The sequence below is a fragment of the Synchiropus splendidus genome, chromosome 19 (genome assembly GCF_027744825.2).
Source record: "Synchiropus splendidus isolate RoL2022-P1 chromosome 19, RoL_Sspl_1.0, whole genome shotgun sequence".
In the NCBI taxonomy this organism is placed as follows: domain Eukaryota; kingdom Metazoa; phylum Chordata; class Actinopteri; order Syngnathiformes; family Callionymidae; genus Synchiropus; species Synchiropus splendidus.
The window spans coordinates 15,228,345-15,251,692 of NC_071352.1; the positions used below are offsets into that span (position 1 = coordinate 15,228,345).

General features: G+C 51.6%; 1 protein-coding gene across 4 annotated transcripts; it reads right to left on the reverse strand.

Moving 5' to 3' along the window:
• Positions 1 to 22,937, reverse strand: LOC128750762 (RNA binding protein fox-1 homolog 2-like). Of its 4 annotated transcripts, XM_053851237.1 has the most exons (13): positions 22,103 to 22,936; positions 14,050 to 14,100; positions 9,042 to 9,233; positions 8,799 to 8,969; positions 8,512 to 8,565; positions 8,315 to 8,407; positions 4,552 to 4,639; positions 4,327 to 4,383; positions 4,101 to 4,254; positions 3,469 to 3,511; positions 1,869 to 1,972; positions 1,722 to 1,797; positions 10 to 1,640 (listed from the first exon to the last, which is right to left on the reverse strand). In XM_053851237.1, the coding sequence occupies exons 1-13, from the start codon at positions 22,352 to 22,354 to the stop codon at positions 1,596 to 1,598; spliced, it is 1,380 nt and encodes a 459-aa protein (XP_053707212.1). In that variant the 5' UTR covers positions 22,355 to 22,936; the 3' UTR covers positions 10 to 1,595. The 4 variants fall into 4 exon arrangements, 3 of the variants coding, with proteins under 3 accessions (XP_053707213.1, XP_053707211.1, XP_053707212.1); XR_008413198.1 differs by lacking the exon at positions 3,469 to 3,511 and having other exon boundaries at positions 6 to 1,640; XM_053851236.1 differs by having other exon boundaries at positions 6 to 1,797; positions 22,103 to 22,937.
• Between the last annotated feature and the right edge of the window lie 411 nt (positions 22,938 to 23,348).

The window sequence follows — 23,348 nt, forward strand, 5'->3', positions numbered from 1 at the left end:
TGTTGCATTTTATCAGACCATACTTCTGCTTTTAGATCCTAATTTACATAAAGTCACAGAAACACAGATAGAATAAAAACATTGTCACTAATCGACGAGTATAAAAACCAAAAGTTTATTATATACATTCAATAATAATGAGAGTAAACAGAAGCAGACACGAGGTTGTGAAAGAAAAACTTGGTGAGAGGAAACACGTACTGAAAATAATATCAATTGATAAATGGAGCATGTGACCCACCAGAATCGTCATGCACTTACTCAGTCCCTGTACAAAAACTGGTCCGACTGGAGCTACGCCGGGGGGGTCAGAGGTCGCGGGACGGGCGACATCCTCCGTGAACCAACGATCCACCTGGGCAGAGCAGCGAGGATGCAGAGCAAAGCGCGCGAGGACGAAGCTGAGAGCTGCAGTCGAGTGGGCCGCGGCGGAGCCCGGCGCCGGAGTTCTCCTTCGGCCCGACCCGCCGTAGAAAAGGTCCAAAAGGGTCTGCAGAAACCCACCGTCAGCGGAGGGGAAAGTGGTGTACCTGACTTCTTTAGAGAGCTTCATCCGACACTCGACTCCAGCTTCCGTTTCCCCCGCCGCAATATAAACCTCACCCCTGCCTCCCTCCCTCTCTCTCTCTCTCTCCCCCTCCAGCACTTCGATTTGAAACATGCACATATTTTAAAAAAGAAACTCATCAAGCCACCGCTCGCACAAACGCATGCATAGCAACACTTCTGATAATACTCATAAGGATAATAACAAAACAAGAGGTAACGCTCGTCGGAATACTTGTCGGCCCTCGGAGGAGCTGTCGCAGCAGCGGCGCCCCCTAGTGGGGGACGAACGGCTTCACCCTTTACTCAGCATCCCATTTGATAATTTGGCTTTTTTCTTCCCGCTCAATATAAACGTGACGGATTCCAAAAGTGCCGGAGCTGCTTAACGAAGTTAAAAAAATGAAACAGCTTCTTCCTGTCGACAAACAGGTGAGATTATCGTTCTCCCAGAACCAAAGTTGGGCAGAGGGGACTCCCTCCCAGCAGAAGATGGAGAAGTCTGGCTTTAGTGTTAAGAAGATGGAGGAGCCAGCCATCCTGGTCCACCAGACCTGAGTCTTCAGCCTCAGACCGAGTGTTTCAGAGCAGAAATGTTGGAGGAAGAAGCAGCAGATCCTTGGTCCAAGCTCTCAGGTGAGGCTGCCTGAGGCTGACAGAAGCAGCCGTTGCAGAAAGTGATTTTCTTTGTCATTTTTGGACTGAAATGTTTGGACTCCAAGTCAGCTGGGATGGAGGTCTGGCTGGGTTCTGGCCGGTTTGAGGGGTGAAGCGATGTTTGGAACATGCAGCTGAGTCGTGAACGGAGGGGTCGCAGCGGGGGGGAGGGTCAGACCACACGGGGGTCAGAGCTGTGCCCTGAAGTCGCGGACGCTCTGGCGTGGACCGTACGTGAGTCTCTTGGCAGTTTGTTGCCTCCGTGTCGTGGCGGAGATCCTCACCCGGGTGAATAAAAAAGGAGATGTGAGAGTCACTTCTGTCCTCCAGCAGAAGGATGTGGGGGTGGTTCTCCTGCCAGACCAGAGCCTGGGGTCCCTCGGTTAGAGGCTCTAGTACGGAGCGAAGCGGCTGTAGCCGGCCCGGTACAGACTGGCCTGCGGAGGGAGAGAGGTCAGAGAGTCAGAGAGGTGTGTGTGTGTGTGCGTGTCGTGTGTATATGAGTGTTGTCTTCTCACCATGGCTCCGACGCCGTACGCCGCAGCAGCTGGGGTTAAAGCGTGATACGGGTCCGTGGTGTAGACTCGACCGTAGCTGAGGGGCCGAGCCACAGAGAGAGGAGCGTTAGCGTGAGGAGCAGTTGGATCTCTGACGCTCTTGCTCACCTGTCACTGTAGGCAGCAGCTGCCGCGGTGGCTCCGGTTACGGCGGCTGGCTGTGTATAGCGGTAGGCTGCGGCAGCGGCGGCGGCAGCAGCAGGGTACCCGCCCTAGACGCCACACACGGGGAGAGAAAGGCACGGTCAAAGACACGACAGCCGCAGGAGGCAGGAACATCCTGGTCTGTGTCTGCCTGAGTCCGGCGTCCGGCTCGAGAGCAGACCTTCGCATGACACAAACCAGAATACTGAGCTTCTGCTTCAGCTCAGGAGGTCTCTTCAGCGGAATTAGAACAGAGCTGCTCTACATGTGATGAGCACAACACAGAGACTGGAGAGAGAAGGGGTGAACACACACACACACACACACACCAGCCTGCGCCGACACTAGATCATCTCCTGAGCTGCATGCACCAGGCTACAACCTTCTAGAAACACCACTGTGGCTTGGATCAGAGCGAGCTTAGTGGCTCCACACAGAGGTGAGGGGTGGGGGTTGGCACACGTGGTTACTGGGAGAAGAGCTTCTGAGGTGAGTGTGTGTGTGTGTGTGTGTGTGTGTGTGTGTGTCTGCATGCAGCTGCTGATGAGAACATGCTGGAAGCTTCCACCTGGTGGTGGAGAAGTGAAGCTGAGGGGGTTAACTCAGGAAGTCTTTTCCTTGAGCTGCACCTCTGCGACGGGTGACTGCCTCGAAAAACATTCTAAGAAAGACAACATTCTTATAAAGATAAAAACATTTCACTGTTCTACACTTGATATCATGAAGAAGGGTGGAGATTTGTGGCTTTAGCAGCAAATATTTGACAAATTTCCAGATTAAAATGGAAGAAACGTTCTCCTGAAGCTCTGCCTGTCACTCCAGCTGAACATCAGCAGGAGGAGGGTTTTAGTGGCGGACGCGGACAGCAGAGCAGTTTAGTGGGTTAGTAGGAAGAAGCCAAAAACCAAGCGTGAATCTGGTCTGGACGAGGTGATTGTTGAGAGCAGAAGCACACGTGGTGGTGAGGAGGAGGAGGAAGTGACCCTACCTGCAGATACCTGCCACTACTGACTGAGTCCTGAAACACTAGTCTATAGAGAGAACAGAGACAGCGGAGGTCAGGCTGAAGACACGCTCACGCAGACACACACACAGCCTCTGTGCCGAGCCGGAGACTTCCTCTACACATCTCTGCCTTCCTCTCCCAGCTTTACATGCCAACAGGCAGGAAGTAGGGGCCCGGAAAAGGACGGGGGCGGGGCGTGGGACCTGCGTCTCCTGGGTCTCCGCCGGGGGAAAAATGTCGACGACAACTGATGACACTTCAGAGATCACATGACCAAACGTGAGCGTCTCCTATGTAGCATTAGCACAGCGCCGCTTGCTAACTGACTGACCCGGTTCCTGCGTCCCCCAGAGGAAATCACACGTGCACGTTCTTAAAGCTCACAGCACCTGAGGAGTCTCCGTGCACACAGGCTGACTGAGGAAGGTGGGGAGGAGGGTGAGAGGACTCATGCAGAATCACACCAGAGGGAGAAGAAGGTGAAGCTTTGATGGGAGGAGAGGGAGGGGGGAGTGTGTGCTGGTGAGGGGGGCTGAGGGGGTGGGTGAGTTTACTTACATACAAGTCGGCCGCTCCGTAAAACCCATCCTGATACACCACACTGAGAAAGAGGAGGAGGAGGATGGGGGGGTGTAGTGGGGGGTGCAATCACAGCGGTGCACAGTCCCAGAACCAGAGTGGTGAGGGAGACAGACGGGAGGAGAGAGAGAGAGAGAGAGAGACAGAGAGAGAGACAGTAGTTATTTCACACCCATGCACATGCAGCCAGACTCCATCTGCGCTCCACAGCTGCCCCACCCGACCCCCACAACTCCACTCTCGGAGGCGGGCAGCAGAGGGCTGGCCTTCCCCCTGCACACGTCAAAATCCAGGAGCGAACAGGAAATGATGTCGGTGCAGCTGCAGAGCAGACATGGAGGTGGGACTTCCTGTCATCAGTCACAGCAACGTGCACAGTCCGGAGATGATGTGATGTGAGTGTGTGTGCGTGTGTGTGAGAGTGATGATGGATTTGTCAGAATAATCAACAAATGAAGAAAAGTGAATTTAAAAGTCCAACCAAATTTTCCCCCAAACATTACAGAGCACATAAAAAATGAATTAAAATCTACACAAAAATATTAAAATACTGAAGAGTGATGCGTGTGTATGTGTGGCATCAGGACTGAGGTGTTGGACCCGTCTCTTACCCAGGGTAGGCAGGGATGGCGGCCTGAGGCACCGCCGCCCGTACAGCGCTGTAGACTGGCCGACCTCGGCCTCGTAGGTGGGCGCCACGGAAGGCTGCGGCGGCTGCTGCTGTGGTGGCGGCGGCCGCCGCCGAGGGGTAGGGGAACCCTGGAACTGCAGGAGAAGAAGGGGAGCCGTGAGAAGGAAGGAAGTGCGACTCACAGACCCTGAAGGTGTCTTCCTCACCGGCGTAGATCTCAGGCCCGTACACCGCCCCCACCATTGGACTCAGCTTCCAGCCCGCTGAGGAGAGACAGGATTCATGCGTTCAAAACCCACACTTGACATGCCAGAGTGAGGACGGAAGGATCCGAATGATGGTTGGTGTTAATGTGGTGAGCTGACGAACCCTGTGACCTGCTGCAGGGAGCAGCCGCAGCACTGGAGAGGGACAGGTGGAGGGGTCCTTACCGTAGGGCAGCGCGCTGAGGGCCTCTCCGTTTGGATACGGGCTCACCATCTTCTTGTTGGTCATCACTCTGGCTGTGGCGTTGTTCACCTGGAGGGAGGGGCACACGGTCACATGGAGAGCTGGTCTTCACCTGCCGGGGGAGTGTGTGTGGGGGGTAGTAGCAGTACTAGTACCAGGAGTAGTTGTTGTAACATGGATGGTAGTAGTACTAATGACTGAACTAGCAGTCGTGGTTGTATTAGTAGCAGCAGTTAAGGTTCCTGTAGTAATAGTAGTCGGTGATGAAGTAGTCTCAGTAGTATGTCTTTGAAGGAGTAGGGGTAATAGATGAAAAGCACGAGTGGTATAAGTAGCAGAAGATGTCATGATGTTAAAGTAGTATCAATAGCAGTGTTGGAGTGAGTTGAAGGGGCAGTTGTTTCAGTAGGAAGTGAGAGTAAATATACTTTGAGTACATGACTGTAGTAGCTTATGAAGCTCTGTGTCGTGATCGAGAGTATTAACAGGAGAGAGTGACTCAGAGTCAGTTGCCATGACGTCGGGAGTTTTGGGGAGAGACCTCAGCTGTTTCGTAATTGACCTTTTGACCTTTGTGTGGCGGTCGCATGCACAGTCCAGGCGAGCACATGCAACTCAACAGACATCGCACTGGTTCATGACGGTTAGATATTGGCTGTCGGCGCCTGGCGGCCTGAGTTCCCGGGCAGACAGGAGTTCACAACCCCCAGAAACAAACTGCCCCAAATGAGGAAAACGGGGTGCAAACACATCTCCGACACGACTCACAGGCAGCCACAGACGAGCATCACATGATCAAAAGTGCGTCCAAAACAAGGAATAATTCAGCCAATCAGCAAGCCTCCGGCGCAGCGCACAGACCGCTCAGACCCGCCGAGACCCCCGACAACACGGAAGATGGAGGGATGCAGGAGGAGAGGAGACGCCAGGAACAAGTCACACACAAAACTCAAAAGAGGTGAATCATTCCGGGACACAGTCAGATCTGGTGACTCCTCACAATCTCAGAGACGGAGGGAGGTGGGGAGCAGGGGGAGGGGGGGTGGAGGGAGTGAAGAAGAAGAAGAAGAAGAAGAAGAGAGAGAGAAATCAGTCCTTAATTCCAAAAACTGAAATGTTGATGAGAGACGTCAGGCAGTAAGAGAGTGACCACGACACTACAACTACTGAGCTGCTCAGCAGACACACGAACACCAGAGGAACAGACTCATCCAGACCCCGACCCTCTCAACCCCCTCCCTAAAATCGAAACATCAGGGGAGGAGCAGTGATGATGATGAAATGGATACAGGGGAGGTATAAACAAATGTGAGTGCAGGGGGCGCCCTTGAGCCATCCATGAATACACATGACTCCAACTCCTGAGTCCCACAGCTCAGAGTGAGTCTCAGTCAAGGACTCATTTTCATTGCCAAGGTGTAGCAGGACTGAATGAATGAGCGAATGAGACCAGCTGCAGAAGGTTCACTCATTCACAGCGAGGTTTCCATGACATGGTGGGAGGGTAAGTGGTGCTTGTCTAATCTGGGTTAGTTTTGTTTTTTAGTGTTTTTTTTTTTCGGGGGGTGGGGGGTGAGTGGGGGGGCGGTGTCAGATGTACACAACTTACCATTGGAGGTGGGACAGCGAGCGGTTACCATGGAGACTGACGACAACACACAGAGGTCGTCAGGGAAACAGAAAAAATATAATAAATAAAAGACAATTCTAGAAACAAAAATGAAGACTTCAGACCCCCCAACCCGACACACACACCCCTCATCCTGACTGAGATGACTCAGGAGGTCTGAGCCTCGTTCCTACACATGAGTGTTGGGGAAGGGAGGGGCTTAGGAGCAACACAAACACACACCGACTTCCTACGGTCCCCAGAAGAAAATCTGGCTTCAATAAGTTTCCTGTTGAATGTAGTCAATAGCACAGTGATGTAGCCAGATGCTAATTGTTGCTAACCTCCAGATGGCAACCGGAGTGACAGCATCAGAATTTGAGAAAGTGACTTCCTCAGACCTTCAGCTTCACAAAGGTTTTTATTCCATTTGAAAGTGGCGTAATCCTTCCTTTAGTCTGCTCTAACAGCTTCTGCTCTGCGGGTCTTTATCTCACCACACAGAGATCAGACGGGAAGATTTTGTCTTCTATCTGGGAGTCAAATCTGAACTCAGGCGATTGAGCACAAGCAGCCTCGGTCACATGACCACACGGATGAGCGAAGGTGCCTTCATCTGTGGATGTGGACGCGAGGAGAACGCTCCAAACTCAGTCACAACTTCAGTCGTGCAGCGTGACACTGGTATCACCTGACCTCAGCTGAAGTCACGCAGCCTCTGTCAGGGAAATCTTGGCTCATCTGCTGAATCTGATTCAGCTGAGCTCAGATGAAACTTCTTATCTGTCTCTATTTTAAGTCTCCTGCTTGGAGGGGGCTTAAAGAGAGAGCGCCACCTGCTGGCCGGTGTGAACGGTACTCACTATCACTATCACTACTACTCACTATATAGTTTGAGTAAAATTCTGAGGTGTATGCCATTATAAGAAACACTGTAAAGAAATAGGAAATAAAAAAATAAGAAGGTTTAAATACAAAGTATTCATTTGTAAATGAAATGGACATGGCATAAAAACGATTTTTAAAAGATGAAATCGTAGTTACAAATAAAAGACGTAGTTACAAGATAAAAAAGCTGTGTTTCTCTTGAGCCGATAACAGCTCATTCATCAAACTCAAAAACAGAATTCTGTCAACATCTAAACACAAATGGAACGCTCCGTGGCCAGCTGAGGTTACAGACAGAACACTGGATGAAGTGAGCTGGACCACAGAACCTGCTGGTCCAACTGGCTCATGGAAACGGACCCGTCACCAACACCTGGAGCGGAACATGCGAATGCCGCGAGCCTCCAGGACTCGCCATGCTCTCTACAGCTACTCATGCAGCCGGACCGCTCCGGCCTCGCGACCGTCACACCACAACACATTTCAGAGTTTGGGATGCCGCCGCGTCATGAAACTCTGAAATGACACCGGGTCCTCCGACACCAGAGTCAGTCACGATCCGCCGCCCTCTCTCATGCACCACGACTCCCAGCGCGGTGCCGACACCGGAACCACAGAACATGCAGGTGACACCAACAACTGCAGTGATGATCTCATGCAGAATCGCACTGAAGAACCGTCGGCTTGCTGATTGGCTGAGTGACGCGGCTTCATGAGTCATGTGACAGAACACGCACACACACAGGGGAGTCCATGCAGTGCGGCCGGCTCCACACCAGCCCACCAGGCCCATTCTCTCTTCTGCTTCAGTGCTCACTCAGGCTCCCAAGTCTGCTGTCATCCTGAACATTCTCTCACTCACTGCAGGGAGTGGAACGTGATATGAGTCGGGCAGGTTGGACTCACTCAGAACCAAAGATGATGACATGTTTATTTTTAATGAAAATATTTTTGATGTTTTCCTGGGACGAGAAGTGAGCTGAGCGGACACACAGACGCTTCACATGCTGCAACACCAGTGTGTGGAACCTTCATGCGTTTCCCAGCATGCTTCTGTGACCTCATGCAGAGGTCACGTGACACGTTTGTCAGCCCAAACCCAAACGCCGCAGCAGCAGGGAGAACATGCTGGTGTTGTTGCACCGTGGTGGTCCCGCTGTGAGGCCTCCCAGCAGAGGACCAGGCAGTGTTTCCACCACAGGATCTACAGCTCAGTGTTCAGGCAGGAGAGCGTCTGCAGGAGTTACCTCGATCTTACGACCTTCCACCAGCGTGCCGTGAAGCTTCTCCCGAGCTTTCTCAGCATCTGCGCTGTTCTCGAACGTCACGAAGCCGAAACCCTGCGGCCCAAATCGGAGTTCACACCGTCAGTGATTGAGAGGAATCATGTCAACAGACAGATGGGAGGAAAAATCTAGTCATTTGAATGTTGAAGGCCACTCACCTTGGAGCCGCGCTCATTGAAAATGATCTCTACGTCCAGAATTTTCCCAAATTGCTGAAAAGAGTGAAACGAGAAATGAGGGGAAAAAGGAACATTCATTCATCTCGTGAGCAGAACGGTGATCACATTTCACTGCTTCACTGGTCAGTTCAGTTTCCTTTAAACTGAAGTTTAATACTTCTTCTGGCCACACGGAGTCACTGTAACACCATTTTACACACAACATATTTTAAAATCCCATGTTGCGCTTAACAGTCACACGTTCACACACAGCTGCAGCTCCTCACCCCAAACATCTGCCTCAGGTCGGGGTCTCGGAAGCGGAAGGGGATGTTGGACACATGGAGGCGTTTGGGTGTCCCTTTTGCTTCTGAGGAGTCGCCCGGGGACCCCACCGATGTCCTCCCTGTGCTGCACTGCACCCCAGCTTCACCCTGGGACCCCTCCTCTGACTTCCCCTGCGGACGAGAGAGAAGGTGTGAGAACGTGCCACGTGCTGGAGGTCACACAGGCTCAGCGACTCTACTCACGCCGGAGCTGGGGTTGGCCGCAGCGACGCCATTCGCGGGCCCCATCTCAGCCGCACTTTGGCCTGCACCAAACATGGCCGCCGCTCCAAACTCTGCCCCGGGTAAACCATTTTGGGGAGGGGGAGGAGGAGGAAACGCTGAGAAGGGCGGGGCAACCAGACCATCGGGTGCTCCAGAGGAATCCTGAGAACCCTGAGGGAGACCAGGGGAAGACGGGGGTTAACATCAGAGGAGACCTCCCCACCTCCTACCCTCACTGGCAGCATCGCTGACCGACCGTGAAATATTTACAGCCAACACATTCATGACTGAGAATCTGAGAGTCGGAAAGATAAAACGACTTTCATGACGCAGGGAAGCCGAGCAGAGCCGCCCTGACCCGAGGAGTTCTGATTCCAACAGTTAAGACTTGAAGAGTTCTGGAACAGATCTGCCGTGAACACGGCCATATAAGGAAACCCTGCAGGTTAGCAGCCCTAGAATGCCACGGAAAGACAAGTCTCCACGACACTCCCCCAGCTCTGAGTAGCCAGCAGGACGAGGCAGCAGCTCAGAGCTCCCTGAGGAGGAGCAGGTGCGGGGTCAGATGGGGACACGAGGAATCATGAGCTGAAATGACACTGTCAACAGAGAAGCTCACACCTGCTAGTCAGGACATGTGAGCGGAGAACCTGCAGGAGCTTGTAGATGCAACTCATGACAACATGGAGCAGCTTCAGTTTGACTACTGCAGAGCACTGAACGATGTCGACACAGTCCTGGTCATCTCACTTCCCTTACAGGAAACCAGAGTGGCCAGAGAAAACATGGGGAGAAGACAAACTCCTGAGTGGCCTCAAGCTTGCAAGAGATGAGCTGCATTACTGACCGACGGCTGTGAGCCGGGTGACCCACCACTCTCAGCAGAACAGGCCGAGACAGCTGGCAAACAGCTGAAGACGACAGTGAACCAACAAGTTTGGGTCGGTCCGAGACAGCTTGAACGCTGCTGCTCCATTTTCACGGTGCTACGGTACAGATGGCAGTGGCTCGCAGGAGATGACAACACAGGAACTGCAATTGTGTTCGGCATCCCGTCACCACAGCAACAGAGACCCATCGTTCCGCACGGGGGGAAGCCACAGCAGGCAGAGGCCGACAGCATCTCTCCTCTGGATCAGAACAGTCAGACCAGAGCAGAAGCAGCAGACACACTGCCCTACAAGGCAGCTCATCTGGTCAGTAGGAGAGAGGGCGAGCGGTGGGGGTGAGGAAAAAAGCAATCACGGAAAAAGAAGAGGAGGGGAAGAAGGAGAAAGGGATTATGGGAAAACCGTTACGCTCTATTAACAATCATCGACACAAACTTTCCACGCGGACCAGATTAGAGACCGTCACATGACCAGAACCGTCTCACAGGAACACAGATGTTACCTGCCGCACCACATGTTTTTCCAGAAACCGCTGTGACGTGTGAGTAACGGAGCGTCCCACCCCGCCCCACCTGCAGCAACATGTCAATCATCCACACCGCTCTTTATATGGTCATCCACCAGAGAAGAGTCCAGAATCCTCCAGAGATCTGAGCAGTGGGAGAAGGTTTGCTGGTGTCAAACATTCCGTCACTTATTTCACCAGGCAAACGACTTCAGTTTTAATATTAGTCACGTGATCACCACTGACCATGAAGCTACTTTCATCCATCATTTTATTTCACTCAAAATTGTATTTTTCTTCTGGCCATTCCTTTCTATAGTCATAATATTTTATGACCCACATAATTCCATTAATATCATTTCCTCATATCAGATTTCTATATTAAGTCTGGTCATTTTCCTAACTTCAACAAGAGAAACTGATCTCCATGTCTCACATCCACCTTCACGCTGTGCTCCTCAGCCTCAACATAAACTCACAGCTTCACCACTGCATCTCTGGATCAGAGGCAGAAAACTGTCGACTCCCTCAGGAATATTTCTACTGGCCACACAGAAGTCATCTGCTGACAAGATGCTGGACCAGGCTGCAGCACCACAGCTCTCCTGAGGGAGGTGTTGACCTGCTCAAGTAGCCAGGGTGCTAGCGCCAGGGATGGCGCGCAGCTAGTGCTAGCATGGGGAGAACCTTCAGCTGTTAAGCGTTCACTCTCAAGAGCTAGGAGTGTTGTGAAGAGCAACACGCACTCAACCCCGGGGACAAACACTTGGGTGTGGAGCTCTCGCAAATTCCACAACAAGCAGTTCAGCAGCGGAAGACGCACAGTGCAGGTGACGTGCAAGTGCAAAGTGTCTAACAGGTGGCTCAAATGCAGGTCGCAATGTTGGACAGCCCGGTCGAGCTAGAAACGTGTCAGTAGGCGAAAGGTTTTTTTGAGCTTGTGTGAGGCTGCCAGGTCTTGGCAGATTCAGTGACAACATTGAGGGACGTGACAACATTCAGCCTCCACCTTCTGCAAACAGGAACCACACACAGACGCACAAACATCAAGACGCCTGCTTGTGTTTGTTGACAGTCAACAGAAGACGCTGTGTCTTCCTGTGACATCATCAACACCAGTCCACAGTGCCCATGACTATGATGAAGACGGTCCATGAGGGGGACTTCAACATCATTTGAGGAAGTCGGTGAGTTCAGTGGTGCGGGGGCAGCAGCCTGACCGCAGACGCCCTACGCAGGGCTCCCTACACATAACATCTTCATACCAAGGTAGATAGCAAGCACTTAAGCAGAGACATGATCTGAAGATCCTCCAGGTGAAACCACCCTCACGTTCATGAACATCTGAGTCATTCTGAGAGATTCTAGAAGATGCCGGAACACCTCAGTTGAATGACGGGGTGTGCATCAGGACATGCAGCTGAATTATGAACACGCAGAACAAACTAGCTTCACACTCAGGTGCATGACCCACCAGAGCTGCATGGACACGTACCCGCCGGAGACTTGACGCCAATTGAGGATGAAACAGCGACGGTTGCAGCAGAACTCACCGGCAGCAGAGCTGGATAGTAAAGTCCCATCATTCTCTGATCCAGTGGGACGAACACTGACCAGTCCACTGCTCGCCCAGTCCGTCGCCTCTCCACCTCCTCAAGCGTCTCTCCCCCAGCAGCTCCGCTCCTCTGCTCTCGGACCATGAGCCGACGTCAGTCCACGTCTATCTCAAGTGTTTGACCCCCCCCTTTGGCCCCCGCTCTCTCTCCTCATTCCCCCGTCTCCACAGCCTGTCACTCTTCCTCCGTCTCTGTGGCTCAGGCACTCTGATCTCCCTGGGGCCTTTCTGTCTCTCTCCTCGCTGACAGCCCGACTCTCCTCTCCACTCCTCTTCGCTCGGCTTCTGTCAGTCACCGGCTCCTCTTGCTGCCCTGCTCCCTCCTTGTCCCGCCTCTTTCAAACTTTCCCTCCCTCTCAACTTCACTTTCAAACATCTAACCTTCTGTCCGGCTGGATCTGCCGCCTCACAGAGCAGAAGCCGCCTTCTCTCTGACAGCTAAAAAGCAGCGGCAGGTGGGTCTGACACGGAGGTGTCCGAGCCTGGACTCGGACACAGCAGAAGCACTGTTTCCCAGACGCCAAGGCTCGTGCCGCAGTTTCACGCGGGCAGGACGGAACTCTGCAGAAAAAAAAGCCCTGATGCCGAGCTTTTCAGTTCTGCTGAGTCGGGCTGGAAGCAGGTCCAGAGGGAAGGAGGAGCAGGCCGAGATAAGTGGCTGCTGAGGAAAAGTGGGGCAAATGGAAAGTGATGGTTTTAGAATGGGTGAGGGAGAGGAGGGGGGGCGTGGCAGGGGATGGCAGTGAGAGATAACAGGATGAGGAGATAAGTGGATAAAGCACCGGGCGGGTGAAAAAGAGCGAGGGACGGCGGGATTAGGGCCGTAAGTGAGGAGGATGAGAGGATGAATGGGGATGATCTGAGGATTAGGCAGCACAGACTGGACGCTGTGATAAAATCACACCAACAGCGCGGCGGTCATAATCACCCGTGCTGGCAGCGAACAAACACGCGTCCGGCTCAGAAGGGCCAAGACAGAACTGCGACAGGTCCGATCCCTGTCAGCCCAAGACAAGGTCCAAAACAGTCAGAGGCCCGTCAAAGTTTGAGATGACAAAAAAGCTAGGCGACAATAGGCACGAGTTTGTGGCAAGTCTTTGGTGAAAATGACAGTGGTTGCCTGAAGAAGCTGCAGAGATGAGCACAAGTGCGGGTGAGCGGGAACGTGTTGGGTGTTTGGCCGATATTTTCTATATTCTCGTCTGAAAGTGGAGCGATAACCGAGACAATAACTGAGAGTGGAATATTGAAGACAGCAGCACTTGTCTCTCATGCAAGCGTTCATGGTCTGGATGCATGAAGCGCCGCTGCCATGGCGACGTGCGGGGAATAATCTGACTGAAGCACCGGAACCAACGCAATGGTCTCATTCTCTTCTCTGTTCCAGAGCCGACACGCTCCAAGCTCCCTCAGCAGGAAAAGAACCTCTGAAAATGTTGTGATGTGGGGGATAGGGGGACAAACAGCCTGCCAGCTCCCTCCTGTGGCGCTGCGGAGAACTGCTCCGCACTTGAAGGCATAAACAGTGGAGCGTCTTTTAAACAAACAGAGCTATTTAAGGTGAGGGAGCGCACACACACGCACGCAGACATTGCGGCTGTTGTCAAGCAGGTTTGTGTAACTTCTCTCTCTCTCTCTCTCTCAAGGTCGAGCCTTTGAAGAGCCGGGTTCTTTCATCAGCTCCAACCGAATCATTTATAGGCCGCAAGAAAGAGTGTGCGAAACCTCAGAAGCTCCCAGGTATTTACATGAAAACGTTTCAACAGCCAGCAGTAACAAGGACACAGTGTTAGAGCCGCGCCACACTCAGGGACTGAGGGACTTGGTTGCCGCTCTAGTCGCCTCTTCATGATGAAACTATTCCTGACCTTCTCTTAAACACACAAACATTTGTTCTTGTTCTCAGCTGGTCTCAGGTGATAGATCGGCAGTAGGATGTTGTGTTGCATCAGCGGTGTGTGTGTGTAGATCTCTTACCTGCGTGTGAGCGGCGTAACCATGGAAACCAGGGTTCAGCGGCTCATTGTTCTGCAAGACACAAGAGGCAGACCTGAACACTCATGTGATGACATCAGCAAACCTGCTCCGCGGTCCTGAGTTCAGTTACGAACACAGCGAAACTCCACCAAAACTCCGCTGACCCCTCGCTCTCCCTCCCGACTTCATCCAATTCCACTACTATCAAAAGTGTTGGTCTGTGACGACGGCGCTCCCAAGAAGGGTGATTCATTCTGGCAGCCCAGGGTTCGTGACCCCTCCATCTACTGTCCCCTAGAAAGCAAGTTAATGAGGCTTAATTAGATTATCTTGGTCCCTGCCACTGCTGATTCACTGAGTCACTGTTGTCTGCAAGCAAAACTATGATCTTCTGACAGGAGCGATGAAACAGTCCCCGGCCCGGTTCAGGCTGCTGGCATGCCTCGCAGAGAAAACAGGACCTCCTAATGAGACTCGGGCACAGAGAGCGGAGGAGGAGGAGGAGGTGGGGGTGGGGGGCGATGCTCCACGCAGCTTGTGTGCTGGCACTGCGGCAGAGACTTCTGAAGAGTCAACAGACTTCACCTCCTGTTTGACCCAAAGCTGGCCGGGCTGGGCCTCACTTCCTGAAGCAACTCATTCAGCTGTTGGAGGAGGAGTGCGTGAGCCGGAGGGTGACGCGGCGGCCAGACGGTGGCAGCTTTGGAGCGGGACTTCCTCGGACAGGAGGACAGGAAAACAGATGTAACAGTGGAAAAACTGGGCCGAGCCGCTGCTGGAGTCTGGCGGTGACAACGAGGCCAGTTATCATCGTGAGACGTAAACCTCTATCCAACCTGCAGCCGTGATCATATGGTCCCTCAAATGAACAAAGCAGCTGGACAGCAGACTGAGGCCGAACTGTCACTAAACACAGCGGACCCATCAATCGAAGCTCTGTTAGCATTGATAGCTTCAGAACTAGCAAAACTGGAACCATTTTGTGACACAGTTTTCGCCATAAATGTAATTTTGGGGATAATGTTAATCGTCATTACAAATCCATTTTCATTCTATCCCATGTGTTGGTCACTACAATCTCTCTTGAAACTGTTTTATGATGAAACTTGTAAGTGGGGTTTGTCACCAACATCATTATTTGGTTATGTTTCAATATAATAGTTGACTAAGCGTATAGATGAGAAACTCAATGTTTCAGGTCTCTGGTAGAAGCCGCTGGTGTCTGACAGGCTGCTCTGCCAGCTTTATTTAGGGGTTCAATGGAGCCGTCTGTCTGCTGTATCTCATGTCTCTGAACAGTTGACTTGAACTATGGAGCAGTTTGGACACAGTTCCTAGATGCTACTGAAGAAACATTAGAAACCATCAGGTGAAGAAATGATCATGGAGTCAGATTCTATTCTCCAGATCATGATACAAACTGTCAGTCCTTTGTCTTGTGTGATGAAAAACCTTCTCACAATTCTCTCACCTAAAATGCTTGTTTTCCATGGCCTTATTGAAGATATCACTCATACTTTGAGGCGTTAGAATTTGTTGACGGTCCCTAACTGATGGCGGCTCGTAGCATTAGCGCTGCCTGTGAGAGTGTGTCCGCGATCAGTGAACCCTGCGCAGCGTCATGGTCTCGTAATGTTCATGTGTGCAAGTCCAATGCAGCGAGTGTGTTTATCAAATTCATTGTGAGATGCAGAATTGTCTTTGTGGATATTGTGTTTGGCAGGATATGGTGTACGATACGTCATCGCCTATCCCTAACTATGTAGTACTGAGAACGAAGTGAGTAAAGTAACCCGTGTGGGCCCTTTGGCAAGGTTCATGGTCAGTTGTCAAGCCGTCGCTGTGTCTGGATCCATGAACACGGAACCTAGAACAAGGTTTCCAGGTGGTTTTGTGTCGTGACCCCTGTTGCGTAGAACATATGGAAGCCTTCTTGTTTTGAGAGAGTGAGGAGCGCATTGTTTCAGGAAGCTGCCAGGATAGAAACAATAGCCTCACCACCTTTCACAGAGGAGAAACTGCTTTGAATGAAGTTTTAAGGACAGTCCTGCGGTTCGGCGTGATCACGCTGTAATATGAGTTGGTGCCAGCGTGTCCTGTCGACAACAGTCACACTCCCTAACACAAGATCTGACACTAGGTGGCACCATCGGGACGAATGAGCAGCGGATCAATCGCAAGAGCCAATCAGGAGTGAGGAACCATGCGTGTTTATAGCTCATCTACGTTTTTAATTAAATGTAAGAAATCCGACTCCACTCGTCCGCGGCTCTCCTCCGACACATGAAACAGCTCTTTCTTTGTCTCCACTCTCCACTTCCTGTTTTATCTGGAACCAATTTCCCCCTCGTGCCTCGTCCCCAGGGGGAACACTGTGCTTGGTGAGCCGCATTTGGAGCGAATGGGGTGGGAGGTGGGGGGTGAGGCGTACTGACTTTGTAAAAGCGGATGGAGCTAGCGCGGCAACGCAGATGGAAATTGGGCGTAAGAGGCAGAACTCAGGCGCCCCTGGCAAAACGGTGAGGATAAGGAAAATTGAAGAGTGAAGAAGAAGCCGCAGCACACGAGGGGGTTGCAATCCTTGCCATAGAAACAAGAGACACTGGAAAGGAGCGTGGATGCCGTCGAAATCTAAACCACAATTATCCCCAAACATCAAATTACAGAGTCACTTTTAGTTGTGCAGAAGAGAAAGAGGAGGAGGAGTTGAGGTTGTGGATTGGAGGAGGGTAGCTTTTCGCAACATCTGGAATCAATCTGTCTGCTCCAGAGCAGGGAGGGACGGCAGCGATGGATGGGGGATGGAAAAAGCCCAGGCCAAAGAGAGAACAGCAGCAGAACCAGGGCAGACGCGAGCAGGAGGAGGAATGTTGGGACAACGGCGGCCAAAGCAGAGGAAGAAATATCGAGCGGCTTGAAAAACGGAGACAATGAGTCACAAGTGAAGAATGCCATGTGATTTTTATTTTCTTAGGGAGCGGGGGAGGGGGTAGCGGGGGAATTTGATACCTACTTTGCAGCAGCCTTTTACACACAACAAGGGGAGCAGGCCGACACACTCTCCGCCATATGGTTCGGCTTCCACGCTCATTGCACATCTGCTCTTTAACTATCGCTCTGAAGTTTCCACCATATTTTCTGAACAAGTTTCTCAACACGAGTCAGAACCTCGCTTGACTCTCAGCTGTCAAACGATAATTTACTGTGTTGAATTTCACCCATTAAACCAGTTGAGTCAGGGGGCTCCCAACTGCCCCCACACCAGTCTCATGCGGACCCCAGGTCACGGTGGGGGAAGGGCATCAGTCTGGCAGGTGAGGAAGCCCCCATGGTTATTTCCAGCGCTGAGTCAACGGGTTCATCAGACCAAGACTGGAACCGAAAATAAGCAGTCACGATGACCACTGAATCTGCAGCCCAACAGTCGACTGGACTGCAGTGCTCCAACATTCTGCTATTTTCTGATGGACTCGCTCATATTCCCTCATTGTCGTGTAGCCATTAGAGCGACCATGTAAACTAGCTAAACAAACGCTACCTTCCAGATGCTGAGTGACAAACCAGACCGACCCAGAAGTCACCACCAAACGCAGACACAACTGAAACACAGTTGTGGGTTCAAGGCGCTACAGCCATGTCTAACAGCAGCACAGTGAGATGCTCTTCCTTTAGTTTCATGAGATCTTCAAAAAGACAAACAAACAAAACCAAATATATGAAGATTACAGCCACTGTGTTGAACATCAGGAGAAGTGTCCCAGGGAAACAGCGGGGCTGAGGCATCAGAGGGGCACTTCTGTAACTTCTCTTAAGTTCAGAGTTTGGTGGTGGAGCACCTTACAGGGTTTGAGCAGCATAAACACTCGGAGTGCCGCTCTCATCGGGAAATTCTTTAATTTCACCTCTCTGGAAAGGAGACTGAGGTCAGCAGTTACAGCATCAGAAGTTCCTCACAGATGTTCACCTCAACGGCAGTGTGACTCAGAGATGGACCTGGACACCATCGCGATGTAGCAGCATGAGACTTTCAAATCACCAAGGCCGTCTTCAAACCAAACTATTTTCGGCACCAGAACTCGCGGGAGAGAAAGAGGGGAGGGTGCACTTTTCCACTCGGACTGCAGGCAGAATGTTTTTCAGAGTAAGCAGACCAGAATGTTCTCACAGAGTTCGACCACAGCTTTCTAAAGAGAGCAGCAGTGTCGAGCCGTCGAGCCTCCACCAAACACCAACAGACCAGAGCAGAATAAAGCTGCATCAGATCAGACAGCTTCCATCTGAGACTGAACTTTTGCAGCTCAACTTTACAGACTCGGAACATCGAGTCTCTCCCTCGACTTGGCATAACAGGCTAATACAAAAGAGTCGCAGCAGCAGTTGTGAGACGCAGGAAACATCCACAGGATCAAGTACTACTCATCCACTGCTCTTACATCTTGCTCCGAAGCTCTGTCTGTTTTTAGGCAGCTTGACTGTTGCAAGAGGGGCCCGGATGAAGATGACTGACAGAAGAAAAGTTGCTGATCATCAGGAAAAAAAATCAGCACAAAGTCACGGAACACTGGAGCAGTTTACTGTACTGATGTGTCGACAGATTTGGGCAGAGGCGAAGCACCAAACACAAAGATGTCATTGAAATGCATCATCTCCCCGTTTTGAAATGATCTCCTCGTTCACAGATGAAATAACTCGGCAGGGATTACGAGTTAATAGTTAAACTAACAAGCGATAATCTGACGGCAGCAGTGGCGCGGCTTCTGATCTCTTGAGACAATAGTGAGTCCCTGCATCACTTTGTTAGCCACACTGGCTTGTTTGTTTGCTGTCACGTCCCATTACTCCTGTTTGTGGAGTGGCTTCAGTCCCGCGGGCCGTCGCTCTTTCCAGCGCCCGGCCGACTACAGTGCAAGCAGGCAAGTGATCTCATGGAACTGGGTGAAGGATCCATGAGCGGCTCGCGGCAGCGTCTCCCAGCCGAAGCGAGTTGTGTCAAGAGCACATGTGACAGTTTGGGAGCAGCAAAGAGAGAGCATGGGGGGGGGGGCATCTCATGGTACAAGCGAAAGAAGAGAAAGGAGGCCTGTCGGAACCGGGACAGTGCGAATGAAGCAACTTGAGTGTGTGGCTTATCGCTACCAGGTCGAAGGTCAAGAGTGTCGTGGCTCAAAGTTTAGAGTTGCACAACAGCAGCTAGTAGAACAGTGAGGACCCAGAGGAGAACCTGATCCACTCTGAGGGTCTTCACAGCTTGCTTTTAGCTTTATGGAACAAGACAAACAGCATCACACGTCCTCTGGAAGGTCTGACCGATAAGTGCCTAAAGCATCCCAACACTCACAGCCAAGCCCAGAGTGGATGCTGACTTCCAAACACTCTGCCTCCGGACCAGCACTGGAACAAAGCTGCGAGTTCATGATGACCCCACCCCCTGCCCCCCTCTGTGTTGTGGCTGGTTAAAGTGATCCGTCTGCTTAATGCCGCCTCCTAAATGAGCTCTGATCTTGTTAGCGCGACACAAAGCCTCTTTACTGCCACCGATCGGACAAATCGGCTCTTGGCATTGGAACGGTGGCGCGGCTGCAGGAGAGAGGCAGCACCTCCGACACAGAGAGCACATGAAGACCGGGACCAGCAGAGATGCTCCTCAGATCGGTGGCACATATATGAACAATGGTCTCTTGATCACAGTCTGGTCGAAACCTGCTGACACACAAATAATGGACCAGATCTGACAGGAGCAAGGATCTGAGATGTTCCTGTGCCAGAATGAAGAAGTGACTCCATTTAACCAACCAGCGCGATGGTGACTTCTCTTCATTGTTGGGTGCGGCCATGTTTGACAGGAGCTTTGCTGAGTGGGTAATCCACACAGCTCCGGGGCGCAAGAGCTGAGGAACCCCAAGAGCAAGAGTGCTTCCACAGGGCTATCTAGAGTCGGGGTTCTGAATCTTTTTGATCTCTGGGCCCACCTTTCCCAGAACAAATGGGCCCGGGGCCCATTCAAGTAATAGAACTGATTCATGATTCTTGATTTCATTAGTGATCAATAACCATCTTGAATCTACTCACACGTAAACAAACCAAAACCTTGTGAAATGACATGAAACCATGTGATCATCACAAAGATATTTATCACGGAAAAGTCCAACCAGCAGCAGAACCAGGTGCAAGTCATGTTCATCAAATTTACTAAATAAAAAAAGAAAAATATACACTTGATTGACAATTGAATGAAAAACTGAATAAAAGTCTGAATATAATAAATATAATAAAAACCATACAATTAAATTGTATATTTTATTTGTACTCCAAAGAAGATATAAGTGAAGTGTAAATAACAGTACCGCCATAAAATGTCACAATTAATTTTCAAAACTGCTCCAACAGTTTATACTGTTGGGGGTGGCACTTTCTTTCTTTCTTTATCATTTTTTGCTTTTCAAGAAGTTCTTGACTATCACAGATTCGCAGCTGTCAGTGACTCACTAGTGCCAGCATCACCATCTCACCGCCCTCACGACCCAAATGTGTAAAATAAAAAAACTTTTAGCGGCCCTCCGTGAGGCGCTCGCCGTCCAACCATGGCCCCCAGCCCTATGGTTGAGAATCACTGATCGAGAGAACTGCACAGTTCTCCACACAGCCTGTGAACCCAGAGTCAATTAGCAATCTGGAAATATGCCTGGGGGCATCAGAGCATAGCTGGAGGGGGGATATGAAGGCGTCTGTGGTTTATTGGGGGGGGAGCAACAAAGGCTCGGGCAGGAGGGACGGGGTGGGAGAAGAGGGGGCTCACTCTCATTCATTATTACAGTCCTGATAAGCCAGCAAGGTCAGCACAGCACTCAGCGGGGAAACTTGGGCTATTTGTGGATCCATGTATTCCCCCCTCTCTCATCTCCCCCACTGTCACCCCCTCGCTTGCCTCCATGAATCACTGAGGGTGAGATGTTGGGGAATCACAGCAAATCTGTGCTGATCTGGCTCCCCATCCTCCCCACCACCCTGATAACCCCAGATCCACTCTCTCACTTTAGCCATGAAGTTAGCTCCCACACGTGAGCCAAACTGAATGTGCTTGGGCAGCACAGCACAAACCTTTGTAGCGGTCAGCGGGTGATTAAACATCTTTCTATCGTCCTCAGAGAAGGTTTCTATCCCACCACAACCAACATCCTTATTTGACTGGAGGTTAAGGACTACGATCAACGGCCTGTTTCTACAGTTGTGGGTCGGCAGGAGGTGGGAAAGTGGAGAGGATGCCACACAAACGCGCTGGAATACAGTTGTCAGGTCAAAGCCTTTGTCCTGAACCTCCCCCCCAGCTCCCTCCCTCCCTCGCCTGTCCCTGTTGGATGACCCCGCTGTGCCCACCGATCGATACCACTGAGCATCGCCTCATTGTCACATCATATTTGCTGGACGGGCTTTAACCTTGCCATCAGTGTCCGTCCTCTGGAGCTCCAGCAGGCGGACTGTGTGGATGCCCACCCCCTGGTCCCCACATCAGCTGCGATGGCACGGGGTCCCGAGCAGAGTCCATGACTTTTAATGATATTTGAAAAGGATCTGCAGAAGCTTAACTGTCTCTGTGCAGCAGAAGGACCCCCTCCCCTCCCTCCCCCTCCCTTCCACACACTTGAGCCCCCTCTGTCTCCTTCCATGCCAAAAAGGGTCTGTTCTTTGTCTTTCACAGTGGTGACCCCCTCCCCCAATCTGTCTGACTCTCTCTTTTAGCACCTAGTGTAAATGGGGGGGCACACGAGGGTCCCCATCATCAAGTCTCTTCTGCTAATTAAGCTTCTGAAAACGATGATTCGTGGTTCTGATCACGCTGCCGAGCCTCTTCCCTCACAACCGCGGGATCGTGTTACCTTTGTCTGGCAGGACAACACTTGGCGACCAAAAGCTTTCATCGTAAAATTCATCCCAGCTACGGGCGATGATGAGGAGGAGGAGGAGGATGAGAGGACAGCGGCCTGTCAAAACATCACCCCCCTCCTGGATCTTTGTTCTGGATGGCGACAAAATCAACACAAAGGTGTCCGCTTACCTGTCCGATGTCTCCCACCACGGAGCCGTCTATCCGCGCTCTCTTGCACTCCGCCCCGGACAGGTCCGCCAGCGCGGCGGCGGCGGTCTGAGCGTCCGGCTCGGGGTCCCCTCGCTTCATCCCCCGGACAGCAGCTGGACCGCCGGCCGCGCCGGAGTGAGGTCCCGCGGCAGAGTCCAGCTCCCTCTCCCGGTCCAAGATCCCCCGGTTGACGGGAAGCATGATCGCTGCGACGTCGGTCGACATTAACATCGGGCTGCGCACAAATCTCCCGACGGAACCGTTGATTCGGCTTTTCCAGCAAGACGATTCCGAACCGACTCTAGCGATTCATCCAAAGCCAACTTGGTGTCCGCTAGTCGGAGCTGCGCATAACGGCCGCGGGGGAGCCGCCGAACAAAGCGGATTGAACGCAGTCTTTTCCCCGGAAAAGTGAGCGGAGTCGGAGCTAATTTGATCCGGTCACAGTCCGACGGGCTAATTAGCCAGCTAACGTTAGCTAGCCGTTAGCATTACATTCCGCTAGCTCCGTTCAAACGTGGAAGCTCCGCGGAGCCGAGGCGACAGAAGCCCGTAAGACGTACGGGGACACCTGGCTCTCCTCTGCGGGCGAACTGGCTCCGCTCTTCGGTGACTCTGCGTCGCTTCTCAGACAGCGCTGCTCCAGCTCCAGCAGCGTCTCCGGCTCAGTCCGTCCTCGCTCGCTCCTCCGTGGATGTGACTTGGCGACCTGCAGCCGACAGTTGCAGAGGAAGGGCTGATCCGCGGTCAGATTCGTGCGCCGACGCCGGGCAGGCAGACACTGGACGGCGGGCTGATGCAGCTGATCTGAAGTCTGCTCTCCTCCGCTTCTCCCCTTTCTCCCCGTTCTCCTGAACCCTCCCTCCTCTTCGCCTTGTTCCATCCTCGACGATGTTGACTCTGAAAACCACAACAAACACTCATGTGAGCCGCTTTTGCGTGTTTCACGTTTACAAATACGCGTTAAGACGCGATCAAATTTCTCATGAAACTAAAATAGAGACACATTCAGATTTTCAATAAATAATGTAAATACCCCCCAAAAAAACATTTCCATCAATTTGTTCAAGATTTATTTGACATGACAACTGTAACTTTATTTTAAGGTTATTTTTCAACTAAACATTGTTTTCACATTTTAGCTGCTTTCATCTCTTTTCTCTCCCGTTACATGCTTTCGTTGAACAAATGATGTTGTTTATTTGAATTCTTTTTATTCGTTTTT